This window comes from Phlebotomus papatasi, chromosome 1, assembly GCF_024763615.1.
Source record: "Phlebotomus papatasi isolate M1 chromosome 1, Ppap_2.1, whole genome shotgun sequence".
In the NCBI taxonomy this organism is placed as follows: Eukaryota; Metazoa; Arthropoda; class Insecta; order Diptera; family Psychodidae; genus Phlebotomus; species Phlebotomus papatasi.
The window spans coordinates 88,436,791-88,455,245 of NC_077222.1; the positions used below are offsets into that span (position 1 = coordinate 88,436,791).

Below are 18,455 nucleotides of genomic sequence, written 5' to 3' on the forward strand. Positions count from 1 at the left end.
TTGATGTTCAGACCTTGCACCGAAATGACCAAATACAAATTCCTGCTACCACTGCTTGTAAGTGTCCTAAGTGATTTACTAAAAGTGTCATGATCAATGGATTACCACTTTGGGATTAAATAAGATTTATTGTGTGAATTTATGGCAGAGTGTGATTGTGCTCTAAAAAGTGACCAAAAGGAGTTTTATGAAATTCAAAATGGGATTAATTGTGCATTGCAGATTCTTTTCGCTGTGGAAGCGACCTCACAGAAACAAATCAGCCACCGTCGTCCAATTTTGGATTACAAAAGCGAGTACGACAATGGAGATCTTGTGGCTCAATCAAGCACCACAACGGTGAGGTGGCTCCCACCACCTGGCAAAGCAGTGTCTTCAAGTCATCTTAGAAACTACCGCGATTCAGGTGAGTGTAGAATATAAGGAAAAATTCTTGAGAAGCCTCCCTAAGCCAGTATGTCCTTGCAGACCAAGTGTACCAAGCAACGACAACGCAGGCTGTGGCTTCTCACAACATCAAGGCGCCACCAAAGTCAAAGAAGATGACCAAGAGCGCGGCCATTGAGATGTCCGACGCCCTGTCGAACACTGAGACTGCGGCTGAATATGTGTCCACAGCCCTAAAACTGTGGAATGGACCTAAGCCATCTGTCAGTCCCGATACTAGCAAGAAGTCTCAGATGAAGTACGACGTGTTCGATCCAAAGCAAGCGGCTGAACTTCTGCACATGCACCAATTTGATCCACAGTTGTACCAAGTGCCTCAATCCATGCAGTCCATGCAGATCCCCACGCACTATGTCGCGCAGCCTACACAATACGTCCTAGAACCTGCCCAGTATGAAGAACAGGAACAGATGCCTCAGCATTACCATCCAACAACACTGACACCCCAAGTTGTCACCCTCCAACCGATCATCCACAAAAAACCCATTGAGATGGTTGAAACCGAACCCCCAACTACCCAAGCTCCTCGATACGCCAGACCAGCCATTAGAAAACCATCTAAGCCCGTTAGACAAAAAGCTCCAAATGACAATGCTTACGAACTTTACGAGAATGTTGTCACAGTCACCAAACCCGAGCCCTTTGAACTACACACCGCCAAGGCTCCACCTCAGAAGGAAGTGACCGCTGAGTCACAACGAACCACTGTCAGGAACCCAACCAGCACCTATACCGTTCAAGAAGGAGGAGAAACCCATATCCATCATCACTATGCTCCAGTTCATCATCAACAGTACGAAGAACAAGCTGTGGAGGTTCAGGAACAACATCCCAGGCCCAAGTATGTGGCTCCCAGGGCTCGAACGAAACCATCAACCCACACTTTCCAAATCCAGCATCATCAAGCTACCTCAGAAGAGCCCTACACAGCACCTCATGAGCATACAACTTCCTACAGGGTACCCTCACATTACCAACAAACTCTAAAGGCTACCAGTAGACCCCTCACTCATCAAACCCATTCATCATTGGTATCAGACGTCGAAAAGGAAGTGAGTCAGCAAACCCAAAGCTATCAAATTGAGATCCCGAGAGAAGAATTAATCAAGCACATTGAGGAGTCGGTTAACAAGTACCTCAAAAACCTCAATTTGGAAGATAAGCTTACTAAGGAGAGGCCTAGGCCTTCATATGTCCCCAGGCCGCAGCAGCATGTTATGATTGTTTCGACAACACCTCCACCACCTCCACCACCACCAACTACGACTCAGGCTCCAACGACTCCTAGGCCTGTGAAGATCCCACGAAGGAGGAGGCCTGTTGTTATGCAGCAACCTCAGCCTCAGCCTCAGCAGGAAGTAAATCATGATCATCAAGAGCAACATATTATTGTAAGCAGTGATGATTACATCCAGCCATCGTATGTTGTCCATCAGGGTCATCCTAGTCAAGTGTCCCATCCGGAGCCTATTGTTGTCACTCAACCTGCTAAGATCTATACATATGAAGAAACTCCAGAGCCACAGCATGAGCAGGTGTATCGCCAACCAAAAGTCATCCATCAGGAGCAGTACCAAGCTCAGTATACCCCGGGGAATGAACTAGCCAGGGAGTCTGTGGTACACAATATTGACCTTACGGATCAGAATGCCAAGTCCAGGCCAAACCATATCGATCTTAGTGCTCTAGATGTAGGGCAGTCATGGTCTCATGGTAACAGCTTTGATCACTCAGCTGCTTTGAAGAACCTCCAGGGATTTGATCAGAGCAACGCTGTTCTACAGCCTTCTCCTCATCCCAAGCTTCATTTCAACTCACAGACATACCATGACATCAATGCCTTGCCTTACAATCCAAATAGGGACTTTGTGTCCACGGTTGAGCCTCCAGCTGCAGCATCGATGCAAGCTGATGCTTCAACCACCTTCTTCAAGAAACAATCTTTTGGACCAATGCCACCTCAGAACACAATGACTATGCCCATGCCTGGTCACAATACAGTTAATGTTAACGAAGGTCAGGCATCCGTAGGGGCTTCTATTAGCGTTGGAGGAGAGCAAAATGTTCCAGGACTGAGGGATGAGCAAATCAAATCAATTACTGACGAACTGGGTCCTGTACACATTATCAATGGTCTTCCTGTGGTCAACCCCTACAATATTGATCTGCATACTCTTAAGTTCATGCTTGGGTCTCCAATGGCTCCTGGAAATACCAACCAGCCTCAACAGTCAGGACCTTCGTCAGTATCTGAGGTCCCACCTCCAGCCCATTCAGCTGGCCCAGCTGGTCCAGCAATGGTTCAGCAGAAGCCCAAGAAGAATATCCAGTATACGAGGGAACTTGGGTGGACAAATTCAGTACGATCACCTGCTGCATCAGCATCCAACCCAGTTCAGTACAAATACACAGGGAATGATCTTCAGGACAGCTACAGTCCAAAATTCAATAACAACCCCAAAGGAGATGGGTTCCAAACCTTCACAGGGCCCAAGGTACAGAATGCTCATCAGAATGGACCCCCATTTGATGTGGTACCGAAGGGTAGGCTAAAGCTGATAGAAACTAAGCCACGCGGCAAGAGGACACATGTCAAGGGACGTGAACCGGACACCGAACTAAAACCTCCGCCAAGATTTCCCAAATACAACTAAGTTTAGGTGCTAAGGACTAAGGGGCTGCAAAGACCATCCTCCCAGATGGACTGCACTTTATTTATTTTTCACACTTCACTCTCTCTTCTTTCTCCCCCAAAAACCAAACAAAGACGCTCAAAATGCATCCAATACGCGCATGCAACTGCAAATTCCAACATTTTAGAGGCAAATATACTAATTATGATGAGTGTATGTACATAGTAGAAAATGCTGAAAGTTTAATTTACCATGACGTGCGTGAGATAGAGAAAATACTGATTATTTGTAAATACCAATTGTAAATTGTGATAATTATTAAATTTTGTTAAAAAAAAATAAGCTGACAAGAGGTTTTTTTTTGAAAGATACCAATGCAATTTTAATCATAGGGAGTAGTTCCAGTCCTCCAAACTCACTCTCTTTCTCTCCCTTCCTCTCCTAACCAGGTTTTTGGGTATTAGTGTGAAATTCTCTACAATAAAAATACTACGTGCGCATAATTATGATGCTCCACGCCAATTGAACATACACAATTTAAACTTGCACATTTGTGCAAATTTAACCTCGTGCATTTTCTATTTGGCGCTAAATCTTGGATGCACCCCCCAATTGGACGGGATAACACCATTGTTCGAGAAAGCAGAAAAATGAAAGTACCAGCAATCTGCCACGAAATTGATCAGATACCTCAAATTCAAGAGCCACACGCATTTGGACTTCATGGAGCCACGGAGATGGACACAGAATTCACACTTTGGAATTTTATTTATAAGGCTCTCTGCACCAGAGCTGGTCTACAATGTCTGACCAATTCGATGAGACACAGACTCCACGTGCTGGAGAAAGTAAGAGTGCATAAAAATTACGATAGCGAAATTTTTCAGATAAATTTTGTATGTTAAATTATTCTGCATTTACAAGTGATTGGCATTTGCTCAAAATCGATTAACAATGACTTTGATGCCAAAGTCTTGGTCACTTTTCAGATGTTTGTATATCCACTGTATTTTGATATTTTCGCGCTTAAATGTGCATGTTCAAGGGGCTTGTCAGTAGCGGACCATTGATACCGCGAGGAATAAAGTTCCCAAAATCGTTTACAAATTTTATTAAAAAGTTTATGGAATTATTCGAATATATTTTCAAATATAAATTGGTAGTATTGATAAGATACACGATCTAAGATTTTTTAACAGCTAATGCGATATTTTTTGTTGCTATTTTTTACTTGTTTTTCTTTTTCTTCTTATCACAATTGTAAGAGGAATGAACCTTATTTTTGTGATTGAATAAATATTACTATTACTATTAGGTAGTTTCGAAAAAAAAGGAGCTAAGGACTTAATAAAAGCATAGTTAAAAATACTTTAAGATTAAAACAATTCAACTTCGGATGAAAATTAGTTATCGGTTGTGAACCGGTTCATTACCAATTCACAACCTATTGAAATTGGCTCAAGCTTGTCAGGAAATCCAAGGCCTTTCCAACGAGCCCAAATCTGATACCATTCGGTTGAGAAATGCTCTCTTCTTGACCTTGAAAAATTATTATTAGGAATGATTCAACGGTATTTTCGTATAAAACGAAATTACTGCCTAGGTATCTAAAATGAGAAAAATCGCACGACGCATTCTCGAGAAATATAAAAAAAAAAATATGGAAAAATAAGGAATATGTTTGTGGTTCTAGGCAAGGTACCCAAGGGGTATTTGATATTCAAATAATGTATGTCTCAAATGTAACCAACATATTTTCAACGTAATGGAGCTATTTCTAAAAAATATAATGTATGGACATGATGAAAGTATATTATCTAAAATTTATGTGCGTCGTATGCCAGAAAAATAACTTAACTAAGAAATGTATAGAAAATATCAGTTATTTACTATTAATAAGAATAATACAATTTATTTGATAAACTCCTGTTAATATATTGGTATTTTCTCTTAAAATTGCGACTAAATATTTTTAGATCCATAAATAAGTCATAATATAATCTGTTTCTGAGTGAAAATGTCTAAATCTATGTAGAAAATATCTAAAGTATATTTATCTTACATATTCTTGCTGTTATGTTCACATATTGTCGTGAAATTGTATGAACATCATGTTCTGATATATTTTAGCTACATTTGTTCCGTAAAGGAGACAAGTTATATCCAACTTGTGTTCTTTTTGTATAACGCTGCCAGATTGTCAAATTCTGCTTTGTTTACTAAGCAAGAGTTCATCTGCGAGTGAAAATGTGTGAAAAAAGTGATGTCTCACATTAATTAGAGTCCTGAAGTGCGCCAGCGTATGCAGAAAAATCGAGTATATAGATAGAAGGGATTAAATTTTACAAAGTAAGTCCAAATTATGGAAAAATAGTGAATTAACACTTCGTTTGTGAAAGCTAATATTTTCACCCTTTAATTGCAGTGTAACGCAAGTACAAGCGTTAGGACAGCTTCCAGATCATTTGTCGTGAAATCAAATTGCAGAATGAGAGCTTAGAATGCAGAAAAAGTTCATCAAAAGCATAATTTTTCAGTGTTTTGATATTTTTGCTGTGTAGTGATATTAATGATGTGAGAAGTCTACAATGTAAATATGATATAAGACATCTTGTAAATATAATCACTAAAATATATAAAGGTGTTTTATTTTCTGCTTTTCTTACTTATTCGGGTTACAATGTCTTGATTTTATTTTATCGGAACAAAAAGAAAATTATGACGTGGAAAAATACAGAAAATTGGCGACGCCAAACTCAAATTAATGGAAAAATGATGCACAAAACATTGCAGTGCATTGATATTTGTCCAGATTAGTGTTTAAAGTGCTGTATTCTATCAATACACCCAGTAAAAATTTGAGAACCATAAGTTTTTTGAATGATGTAATGTAAAAAGCAATAAATTTATTCAATTTTGTTTTATTTAATTTATCAGCTTTCATTAATTTCACTAATATTTAATCCTTTAAAGGAAAACAGTTATTGCATTAAACTTTCATACGCGATAAAAGTGCACGAGGCACAGAAAATGTGACTGAATCGTTGAGGATAAATAATTATTCATTTGAGGAAAATATTTGAGCAAGTCTAAAAGGAAAATGGACAAGAAATGAAAGTTCTTCAGTCGATAGTTATAACATTGGCATTACAGAGTGATTATATTTTATTTAGTCATAATCAATACATGTTACTGTACAGGATGACTTGATTAGGTATAAAATAAAAAATTGTTATATTTTGGGTACAAAAATTCCCCATTCACCCGAATATGGGCCTCTTTTATACGGTTATATAGAAGAAATTTATAAAGTCTTCGCCATCATTTTCGTATAGATATCAGACATCTCTACTCATTTATGGCGATAAATGCTCCTTGGGTATGTGGACCTTATCAATTCACACAACAAATCATAACATTGCTCTAGAGCAATGTTATGATTTGTTGTGTGAATTGATAAGGTCCACATACCTTGGTTCTAGGGTCGTTTTATAAGGTACCCCAAAGGTCTCAATTCGCTATCTTTAACCGTTTGGCCTCTTAGCATTGTACCGCACAGTAGGACAAATTCTGTGATGATTTCATTTCTCAGAAGTCGTTTAAAACTTGAAGATATGTTGAAATTGAGAGAATAGATTGTTGAGAATTTAGTTTATTTCAGTTGTAGGTTAGTTATGGTGCTACGTGGATCTAGCAACTTCTTAAAACATTTATAGTTACAACATATTAAAAATATGTTCTTAAAGATGCTCTAGGAAGCAGAGCCTTTAGACATTCGTGTGCTTTGTGTGGCTATTCTCAGCCAGAGGAACTTTACCTCTATTTTTTCCAAAATTCAATTTTTGAAATGGTTTGTCCTAGAAAATTGAACCACTGATTTCAGTAAAACTTTGCACACTAGTTCTAGATAGGGTAATTTAGACCTTGAACAGAAAATTTTTATTTCCCTCGATCACACCTCATTTTACAGTACGAATCATGTGTAGAATATGCCGAAAATAGATCTTTTTATATTAAATTCTCCCAAGAATTCAATTTTTTTTTCAATAATCCCTAGTTCACGTACGAGCTTTTACTCACCTGCTAATATAAAGTATTATTTTAACTGCCACAAACACAAGTTTTCTTTAATTACTTCCTGCAAATCATGTTCTATTTTTTATTGTTAAAAATTTTTAATGAAAATTTAGGAAAATATTGTATAAAAGTTATACCTACATTTAAGAGTTTGAATTATTTTTTAGTCTTTGTTGTTGAAAAACGTAAAGAACAATTATTTTTTATTCTTTAAAAACCACGTAAAACCTTAAGAATCTAGGTGCATTGTCAAGTTTTGAAAAACTAAATAAATACTCCAATATATTTAAATTTTTAAAATACCCTTTTAAGTTTTGGCTAAGAATAAAAATCCTTAACTTAAAAATTAATCATTGAACTTTAGAAGAAATGATGCATGATGATATCTATTAAAAAAATTGTATTATCATCAATTAAGGGAATTGAATGTACGAATGAATAAACAAAGGGCGTAGCCTAAATTAGAAGGCCAAAAGGTAGCCGTTTCGGCGATTTCTTTTTAGAAAACAAAGAAACGACTAAGTTTTTTTCTTTTAATTTGTGGAATATATTTATTAAAAAAGGCTCTCCAGACTTCGCACACACTCTGGCTACTAACGATTTATATTTTTCCCACATTCCTTTAAGGAATCTGACGTAGGTTTTTCAGGAAATGTGTAACTTAAGACTAGCTATAAAATATATTACCATAGAGGTCAGATTGGAAATTTATGAAGTGTTCGAAGGCAGAGGACGTACGAAACCTGAAAGCCTTCCTCTATATATTAAAGTGCTTAAATTTTTTTTTTGAAAAAAAAAACAAAGAAAATGACGGATTATAATAAGTAGTTCAATGGAGCGCCTCGCCAAAGCAGTCCCTAATAATTGGCAGAAAATGTGCAGTTCGTAATTCGTGTCCGATCTAAATCTGAGAAAACAATCCATATTCATAACATAAATGTATTTCATGATTAAACTCAGAGAACGAGAAGAAAATCGTGTTCGAGCTCCTTTCTTAAAAATATTTCGAATTTGGCTTTTAAAATTGTTATTCTTAAATAGCTTATCTATCGATTTAAGTAAAGTGAAAAATTGATTTTTATACTTTGTATATCAGGTCACACTCCCTTAACCCTTTAACGACGAGACACTTTTTGCGGAACGAAAATCAACAATAAAAAGTTAATCGATAAACAAAATCAATGAAACGTCTTATATCTGACCTTTGAAAATACAACAGAGTCCGATTCGGTGCATTTTTACCTCTATAACTATAACTATACCAATGAAAAATAATTTTCAGTCTAATGAAAAATATTATGTATGAGTATTGTAGTTTCTTTCTCCAAAACGGTTTTGCTTTAAAAAAATTGGAAGTATAAAAAATAATTAAAATTAATTATAATTATGAGAATTTAAAAATTAGTCATTTTTAAGCTTAAATTATTTACTATATAGCAAATAGCTGGAGACTTGTAAAAAATATCCTAGATTTATTCAACCTTGTACTTTGCAATTACGTGCAAACATAAGAAAAAAATAACTTTAAGTCGGGAAAAATTATTTTCTTTATGGGACACCGGTGTTCCAATCGTCCTTAAAGGGTTAAACGTCTTATATAATTATAATCAAATTTCTACACGCTTAGATGACATATTTTGAAAATTAACACTATACTCGTCATAGTGATACTAAAAATTGCCCATTAGTTGAGTATTTTTCACTGTGCAATTTTTAAAGAAAGTTTCAGAACATCCAGAACTTTTATTACTTTTTAAACTCTTTTACTGCTATGTATTTCCCTTAAAACTATAAATAAAAACACTCTTCCGAAATACAATAAAATAATGTTTATTATTCAATATCGGTAATGCAATGTTTCCAGCATTACATGATAGCCATTTCAACAACAAATCTGACTTCATAACCCATTTAATTTCGCGGAAATACGAACATATAAGGAAAGAATTGCAAATTAAAAATTATAAATCATTCGTTTAACATTAATTTCGAACTAGACCCTAATTTTGTAATTAAAAAAAATCATTCACTTTTCCGGCAGAATATCTTCAAATGCATAAATAATTAGTTTTTTTTATCTAGTTTCTGCAGAAATTCGCTGGAGAAGTCCTCCTACAAACCTGTAATCGCGTAATTTCTGTGTTAAATATGGAAATTGCTATTTGATTGAGGTATCCATGTTAAGTTTGTTGTAAATATAAAGAAAAAGCCACGGAAGTGACCAATTAAATCAAGGTGTTGAACACCATAAGAGTTGTTTCTAAATGTAGACTTGGCTGGAAGAAAAACACACGATGGATGAGAAATTTCAGAACAAGTGTTTTGAGAAGACTTTCTCCTCGTATTTTCAATTAAAAGCCACTCATTGGAGATTCTCTTGGGGAATTATTGCTTTTTTCATGAAGATACATAAACATTGGAATATTATTTAATGTTTTGAAGCAACAAGTGCGCAGAATTATTTAACATACATATATGGCATTATATTGCATTCCTAAGAGGAGATTGTATTGGACTTTTATTGCATTTTCACTATTTAACCAGAAATATAAATCTTCATTTTGCGATGAAACGTCCATAAATAATGTGATACTTCATCACTTTACAAAAGGAGTTATTTAAGCATGAGAATATTGCATAATAAATAATAGCATGACAATTAAAAATTACACTAATTATTTCACTTGGATTTAATGAGCAAAATAATACTCATTTTGACTCATATTTCGTTACTTTGTGCACAATTTTCTCATGCTTCTTTCGGTTAAAGAAAAAACACAAAAAAAACTTTGTTGTTCTTTAAAGCAATTTTAAAGTCATTTAGCAAATAGAAAAGCATATCGATTAAATTTATTAAAGACTACAGAAAGTGAATGGATAAAAAATGTGAGAAATTTAATTCTCCAGACAAAGGAAAATGTGAAATAAAAAAAAATCAACACAACAAATAGTATCAAAAAAAGGTAAATTAATGTTGATCTTTTGTTAATGTGACAGTCAATAAATTACCATAATAAGCTATATAATTTTAATGCATCAAATTTCTTGATTACAAAACAGAAGCAATATTAAATTCAAGCAAAGTCTGTTTTTCACTTTCATCAAATTCACATTAAGTATTCAGTTCTGGTAGAGTTCCAATTGAGATCTCGGTGCAGATTGCAATAACCGATCCTCACTGACATTTATGGCTGAGGAAGTGCCTATCCATATAGCAATTTTTGGATTATTGACGCCTCAAATGGACGATTTATCATAACAAAATTGTAGTTTCTTTGGCAAAATATCAACAATACCGCAATAAATCTCCCACCTAAATTATCCACTTTCATTTTCCTCGATCACTATCAAATTGTCAGGGAAGCGCACTTTTCCAACCACCTCCCAGAGAGTCAGTATTTTGCCAAGTTAAATAAAACATAATAAAATGTAAAGTTATGCGATAGATTTAATGAAATTCAGTGGCTTGCGGAAGATTCCGATTCGAAATAAAACGGAAAAGTCATACGATTTCATTTCTTCTTCTTTGACTGAAAAATGTGAGACGCTGTCTCCAGCAGTGACATGCTTTCCGTTTTTAATAAAATATTTCATGTTTTAATTTTCTTTAGTTTATTATTTTTGTTGCAGTCCAGTTTCTTGGGTGTTGTATAATAAAATTTAAATGTAGCAAGAGTTCGTTACAAAGGGCTACTCGCAGAGAATATTCCAACCTTGCTAAAAATTAAGAACGTTGCGATGCTATATTTGGGCCATGAAAGCTATTTATTAAGTTTAATAGGCCACTTGTATACATAATTAAATAATAGTCACGATTCTGTAATATTTATTGTATCAAATAGTGGTACAAATACGGTAATTAGCCAGCAATCAACGTTATTAAACTGTGGTAGTTTAAGCTATTAATCACTAATCAACTTAACAAAGAAACTCCAGAGAAATGGTATATAGTGAAACTATATAGAAAAGAGGTCACATAGTTATTTATGCAATATAATATTTTTAATTATAAAATGGTTTATTTTCATTTTTCTTTCCAAAAAATATATCAGCAAACCCATATCATTATTGTATATCATTTTTTACTTAAGATAATGTAAATCTTGGTAATAATCTACCATCATTGTGTTTTATTTCATGGAAAATAAAACATAAAATTTTAAGCCAAGTGGCTTTAAAGATAACCAAAGTTTGATGCCATTATTACGTAAATTTTCTAGATAACTACAAAAATTATTTGTAACAATATTGAAAAATTATTGTAAAAAATATATTTCTTTCCTGTCATTAATTTTACGAACATGAAACATAATCTTTTTTTTCTACATTAATTTAAAAAAAAAAAAACAATTAATAGGAATCGCTTTAAATTTCAGGCACAGTAATGTTCAAATTATCTGCACAATTTTTATTGTTGAAGCTCAAAGAGAGAGGTTTTGAGGAAAAAGGGCACTGTGAAATGAAGCACCTTTGAAAGTGGGCTTTTTTCTCCCATTTTGAAATGAGACTTAATGTAATTTGGCTGCAAATTCGTTTGTGAGACTAAATTTGATTATAGTAATGTCCATTCCCATTTGAAAATAGCACGGAAAAGCGATATTCTAAAGGTTTCCCAGTCTAAGGGTGCCCCACTTCTCCCTAAATAATCCGCTTTTCATAGCTAGGGGGAAGTGGGGCACCTTTGAAAGTGGGGTACCTTTGAAATTGAGATTTTTTTCCTATGTTTAAGTGGAACTTAATCATATCAAAATATGATTTAGCTTCGCAATATGTTTGTGCAGCTAAATTATATTACGATAAGGCTCAATTTTAATTAAAAATAGGTCAAAAATATCAATTTCAATTGTACCCCACTTTCAAAGGTGCCCCACTTCCCCCTATATAAAGGTTCATACCGTGAAGGCTATCAAGTTCCAGCCCTTCAGTGCGCCCTCCCTCCTCATAAAAAAATTTCCCTAGATGAATCCCAAGAACAATACTTTCTTAATACAGTATTGTAGGATTCTCTAAGAAAGCGCTATATAGAACCAAAATTCCTTTAATCTGCTTATAGCGTTTTTGATCTTGCCACTGAGAGCACTAAAAGTTAAGTGGCCAACTCTTAATGGGCTTAAGATCTTCTACACGAATTTCAACTCAAAGTTTTCATTAAATATGAGCCTTTTAAAGCTACGTTAAGAGACTATACAAAGTCTTGGTTCTATAAGGGTGCTACCCTAAAAGCAAAATAGCTGTCTTTGACAAGTCTTTTAATGCATCTTTAAAAGCATTATAATGAGAATTTTGTGTTATAATTTCAGTAGAAGATCTTAAGCCCTTTAAGACACCGCCACTTTACATTTAATAGTATCAATGACGAAACCAAATCGCTTTAAGAAAATTATAAGAATTTTTTATTCTATAATACCACTTAATAAAAATGCTTTTACTCCTTTTGGTTTATTTCGAAACTGTTCCAATTTTCTCCAATCAATTCTTTTATTTTTGAATATGTTTTGAAGTCGAACATTTCGTCCATTGAACCTGTAAACGCAAATTTAAAAATTTTAAATTTTTCTAAATTAAAGTTTATTCACTCTGGATGGCCTTTTTCCAACCGATTTCGTTGAATTTGCATTTTTTTGGAAAGTTCTTGAAATTTCCAATCCGGATACCTCGGTTTTAATTGGTAATGAATCGGTAAAGTACTTGTAATTGATTTTTCCTTCCCAAAAATTGATTTTTTTGTTCGAAATTTTGTAATAGAGCTAGAGGTCAAACCTTAAGGAATATATATTGACTTTTGGTCTTCGGTGAACCAATCCCTCGCCTCTAATAAGTCAAAATTATTTAGAGACGTTCTCTGTTTTTTTGCTCCAACCCCCTATTCATCAAATAGTCACACGATTCATAAACACGAACTTGGCAACCAATTTTTCCTTTCTGCAATAGCTCTTTAATGATCTATGATCCAGTTTAAGTCGCTTAACCGGTAAGTACACAAAGAAGTATTTAAAGGAACAATTCACGTAGAGCACTATATCACTATATCTTGTGATTTCGTACATTCAGTAAAACTGGTACTCCTATCCATATCCTTTATATTCAAAATATTTTTTTTAATTCCTGTATCAATTTATAGCATTGTTCTTCCTGATCGAGTTAAACCAAAAAAATAGTTTATGCTCAGAAGTTGTAGCTTGTTTGTAGGAAAAAAAAATTGTTTATTGTTATAAGTGCCTCTACATCCTCTATTATGCCCTGGAAATTCCTTATTGATTCGACTAAGTGTGAAATTGTTGCAAAGAAGAAAGGCAAAAAGAATTATTAGAAAAGAGGATTTCATTATGCTCCAGCCACTAATCAAGGCTTGGAGACCGAGCCGAAAGCTTTGGAAAAAGAGTTGTCGTTTTTCTAAGTATGACTCCACTTCTCCAACGAATTCCGGTCCCCTTAGACTTCAGAAGAACATTATAAAATTTTTTGGAACTTTATTTTTAGTATAGGAATGCTTAATATATCCAAAACCTATTGCATTATAACTAAAATCTAAATTGGATCGAGAAGTTGCACCCATCTAAAACTAAATCACGGCACCTCAAGATTCTTAACAGAGAAAGTAATCTCAATCCAACTGCTTGCCTTTCAAAAGGTTTCTTGTGAAAGAATATAAAAAAGGAGGTAACATAATAATTTTTCTAAGCAAAACTTTTTTTTAAGCTGTAAAATCCAAAAAATTAATCCCTAGTTGTTATTATAGGCTCATAATTAATTTACATATCTTAAATCAGTAAGATAAAGGGAATCGTGTCTTCTGTTCCTTAACTAGTACATTGTGTGATTTTTAAATGAGAACCTTTAATTTAAATGAATGAAAAGGATTAGAAAAACAATATTTTTTCAAAATTGAATTCAAAATTTTAGAATACTTTGCCAAAATTCTTTTAGTCAATAAAAAATTTCCATTTTAATAAAATGTAAATAATTTATGCTTTGCAAATTCAATAATATAATTATTATTCTACATTTTTTATTATAACAAGTTTTGATTCTCAAATTTCTCTGTGAAATAAATATCGAGCACCACGTTCAATGGCTGTTCAGTGACTAATAAAATAAGTTGATACATTTTTCGTTCATCAAAAAAAAACTGACTGCATAGAAAAGATTGAGAAAGAGTAATAAAACTATTTTAAATATGAAACTTAAAGGGGTTACATGGATTACGAAGACCAAAAAATGACATATTTTCTCTAAATTATTTTTGAAAGATAATAAAAAAATATATTTAACTTAAACTCTTAATACAAAAGTTTCACATTTCACCGACATTTTCTTAAATTTTCATTTAAAAATTTTAAAAGCTGAGCCGTTGCGACTTGATTTTCAGAAACCTTTTTGAAAAAAACTAACTTTATGGTTGTCACGATTACTAAAAGTAAATTCCTACGAAGTCCAAAAAGAAACAAAATATTTAGAATACACAAAAATAATTAGCAGATGAATTAAACTTGTAGTTGATCGAAGAATATTTAAAATAATGAAATTTGGATTTTTAATACAAACGGTTATCATTTTTGGCATATTTTTCGTATTGTGGATCAGTTTATTATTTGACGGCATTTTAATGGTCTTACAAAATAAGTTGTGATCAAGAAAACAAAAAAATCCTTCATCCAAATACGAGTTTAAACATAAGTTTAATTAATTGTTTAAATAATGTTTAAGAACTCGAGTTATTTTCTTATTGTGTTGTATTCAAAAATTTAAAGAAAACATGCAATTTTTTAAGACTTCATGACCCATATAACCCCTTAATATTTTAAAAGGAAGTTTTTAATTTTGAATTACAGACACGGGATGTGTATTAAGCCTTTAATTTAATTTATCAAGCAAAATTCTTCTAACTATTTGTAAGAAAAACCAGTTCTTTGAATTAATGTCATCTTTTGATTTTCGTTTATAATTTATATTTATGTAAGATTTACTTTGCTTATAGACAGAATGATCTGTGATTGATTAAGATTTTCCTCTTTAGTTTTACTATAATTTCTTTAGAGCTACTATTTTTCTTAATTATTGAATTTCACTCGAAATTTAATTGAGTTGAACTTTGTTATGCGTCTGCATAACAAAGAAAGGATTATTGTGCTGTAAATTTCCTTAAAGGCTCGATCCTTGAAAAACGCAATTATTTCAAATCTTTCCATCTGCATTTGAAATGGAGCGCATTTGTGACCAATTTCCGGCTGTAAAATCTGCTGTAAAAAGCATTTTCTAATGGTAAAAGGACCATAAAATTATTGTGAGAGGTCCATGTCCATAATTATGCTGGTAGCGCCAACACAAAGCGTTTCAGGAAATTCTTTCAGGAGGGCAATAAAATCCTTCTAAAAGAAGGTTTCTTTCTTTACTCATTAGAATTGCACTCTTAAAATTTTTACAACGTCCTAAGCCTAAACAGATGCTTCCAATGAACCTCTTTCTGGGATTTTTTTGGGTTTCTTCTGGAAATTTGGTCTTAATATCTTAATTTTTTTTTTAACTAAAAACCAGTACGAAAATTTAATTTTATGCAATTTTTTGAAGCATGGGAAAGAAGAGTGGAAGAGGTAGTCAACTTTCCTCCGTGTCAAAGTCATTGCCAACACCATGAGTTGGCCAGCGAGGAAAATTATGGTGTTTGTGATTGAAATGCGTTAAATGGAACTCGTTTTTCCAACTTTAAACACGCTTTACAATATCACTCTCTCGAATGCAAAGTGCATTCAGCTCTTGCAGTCCAACTGCAAGTTAATTTCTTTGTCTGACTTTTTGTGGAGAAAAGTCACGCGAAAGTGATGGTATTTTTCCCGCGGAAAAATTGGAGGGAGAAATTAACCGATTGCATAATCACAAAATAAATAAATAAATAAAATGTTAGGAAAAATTCGTGAGGCAATTGTTGCATCAGGGAATTAATGTGACAAGTTGGAGAGATTAGAGCACGAGATCACGAGGAAGGAAGCAAGATTTAGATACAGAAATTGAGACAACTTTCTCGAATTCGTTAATCTTCAGCACCATTTGACAGTGCATTGGCCTTAATGATGGGAATTGGTGGCAATATATTTCCTCAATTATCGGATTTATCAATGAAAGTATCAAAGAGACCACCCAGCCATTTCTTATGTGCTATAGATTTTGAGACATTGTAGTCAATTTTCTAACTGAAAGTCTCTTGGGCAAATGAGAGTGAACAAATCGGATCAGTGGCAGTGTTAGATAATCGCTTAACCATTTCATATTTTCTGCACAAATTAATCCATCCCAGCCTCCGAAATCTAAATCACCCAGCAATGCTAGTTTTTTTTTCTTTCATCCTATCTTGCTGATCATGCGGAAATTATTGCATAAAGTCCAAGAAATAATCCAAGGGGAGGTAACTTACATTGCCCCACAGCCCCATGTAATTATCATGTCAATAAAATGCTGAATTTTATGCATTTTTGCTGCAGATGGCAAGTCATCTAATGTACACGAAAAACGCTAAAAACCATGTAATAATTTTCACCTCTAGCGCCTCTCAAAAAAAGGCAAAAAGTGACTGAAATATTGGTTTGTAGGTGGAATATTTGCAGTAATGTTTTTTCATGACAAAGAGGAATTTGCTCAATTGTTTTTTCCTCGTAAAATTTACAAATTAATCAATGGAGGTATTAAGTCATAGGAGAAAGAAGGAATTGAAAATGTAGTATTTTGTCTGGTGAAATTTTCATGAGTTTCTGGAATATTACCAAGTTTAAGTGATTCCACATATTACTTCTTGTTTTATTACAAAAGAAAATAAATTTAAAAAAATCTTTCAGAGAGGGTATCTGTTAATAAATATTAATTTTTTACAATTACTTTTTTAGATGAAAAGAATTCCAAAATCTGTCAATTCCTGTGTAGATTTGTTTAGATTTATTCAGTAATTTTTTAATTAAAAAAAACACTAGAAGATCAGTCATAAATAATAGGAAAATAAAAAATATATCTCAATTTTTTTTCTATATCTTTAAAATAAAAAAAATAAAGCCTTTTAGTAATAATTAGATCATTTGTTAAATTAGGTTTGATACAATAGAACTTCGACAATTGTAGGATTATAGAACACAATATACGGTCTTTAAACTTGAGATCAAGATCGGTTCTCCAAGTACTTGACAGAGACTTTACGAAATATAATTTATCTAACTTTATCACTTATCAGTTAAGTAATTAAAGCAATTAAGCTATATAATTAGACATTAACCATATGGCTAAGAAAAGAACAATTTATTTATAAGCGTTAGAGAATGTTGTGGAAAATATTGAAATCTCAACTTTGGCAAAATTTCCAAAAAATCATGAAAATTTAGTTTTTTTCAATTTAAGAAATAACACTGTGAAAATTATCAAAATATTTTTTTTAATTTAGTTAACAATTGAACGAATAATAGCGTTCCATATAATTCGTCTTTTAGAGCAATAAGATCAATTTAAGGGTTTACGTGGTTTACGGGAACTAAAAAAAAAACAATATTTTTTCTTTACATCTTTTTTCAACATAGGGAAAAGTGCCCATGCTTGATACCATTGGAAGCTTCGTAATGATTAAATTTTTCCTATGTTTCTTAATAAACATTCATTCATTCATTTTCAACCGCTTATCCTTATTGGGGTCGCGGGCCCATGACATCCAAATTACCAAATTAGCAAATTATAAACATGACTCCGCAATATATTTTAAAAACTGGGCACTTTCTCATTGTTTTTAAAATATGGTTGCGATGAGTTATGTGAAACATAGAAAATTTAGTCATTACGAAATTTCCAATGGTATCAAGCATGGGCACTTTCCCCTAATAAAAAAAATTAAACCGAGCTCTTAAGCATATTAAGGTACAATGTTTTTACTATATTTTCAAAAAAAATTTCATTTCAAAATTTCAAAAATTTAGCCGTTGCGACCTGATTTTTGGAGACTAAGAAAAGATTTCTCGAAGTATATTCATCTGACGTCAAAAAACTAAATATATCCTGATAAATTTAAGAAGATATGATTTAAGTGTTGTACTTTCTTTTATATGCTTATGAACTTGACTTAAAACAAGAATTTGTTATGAAAAAAAGAAATGAGAGAACATATGCTGATTTTAGTCTTTTTGACCCACCTAACCCCTTAAAATGATTGCACTCCCTAGCACTGCACTGCAGTCAGAGCGAACACTCTCTAAAATTTAAGTATATGAGTAAATATAATTAAAGAAAACGAACGAGAAAAAAGTTTTATTAATGAAAACTTTTAGAGTTAAA

General features: G+C 33.1%; 1 protein-coding gene across 1 annotated transcript; it reads left to right on the forward strand.

Annotated features, from left to right (window-relative positions):
• LOC129797973 (proteoglycan 4) lies at positions 1–4,578 on the forward strand. The gene is made up of 3 exons (XM_055840878.1): positions 1–57; positions 223–406; positions 469–4,578. Exons 1-3 carry the CDS (start codon positions 4–6, stop codon positions 3,099–3,101), a joined length of 2,871 nt encoding a protein of 956 aa, XP_055696853.1. The 5' UTR covers positions 1–3; the 3' UTR covers positions 3,102–4,578.
• The last annotated feature ends 13,877 nt before the right edge of the window (positions 4,579–18,455 follow it).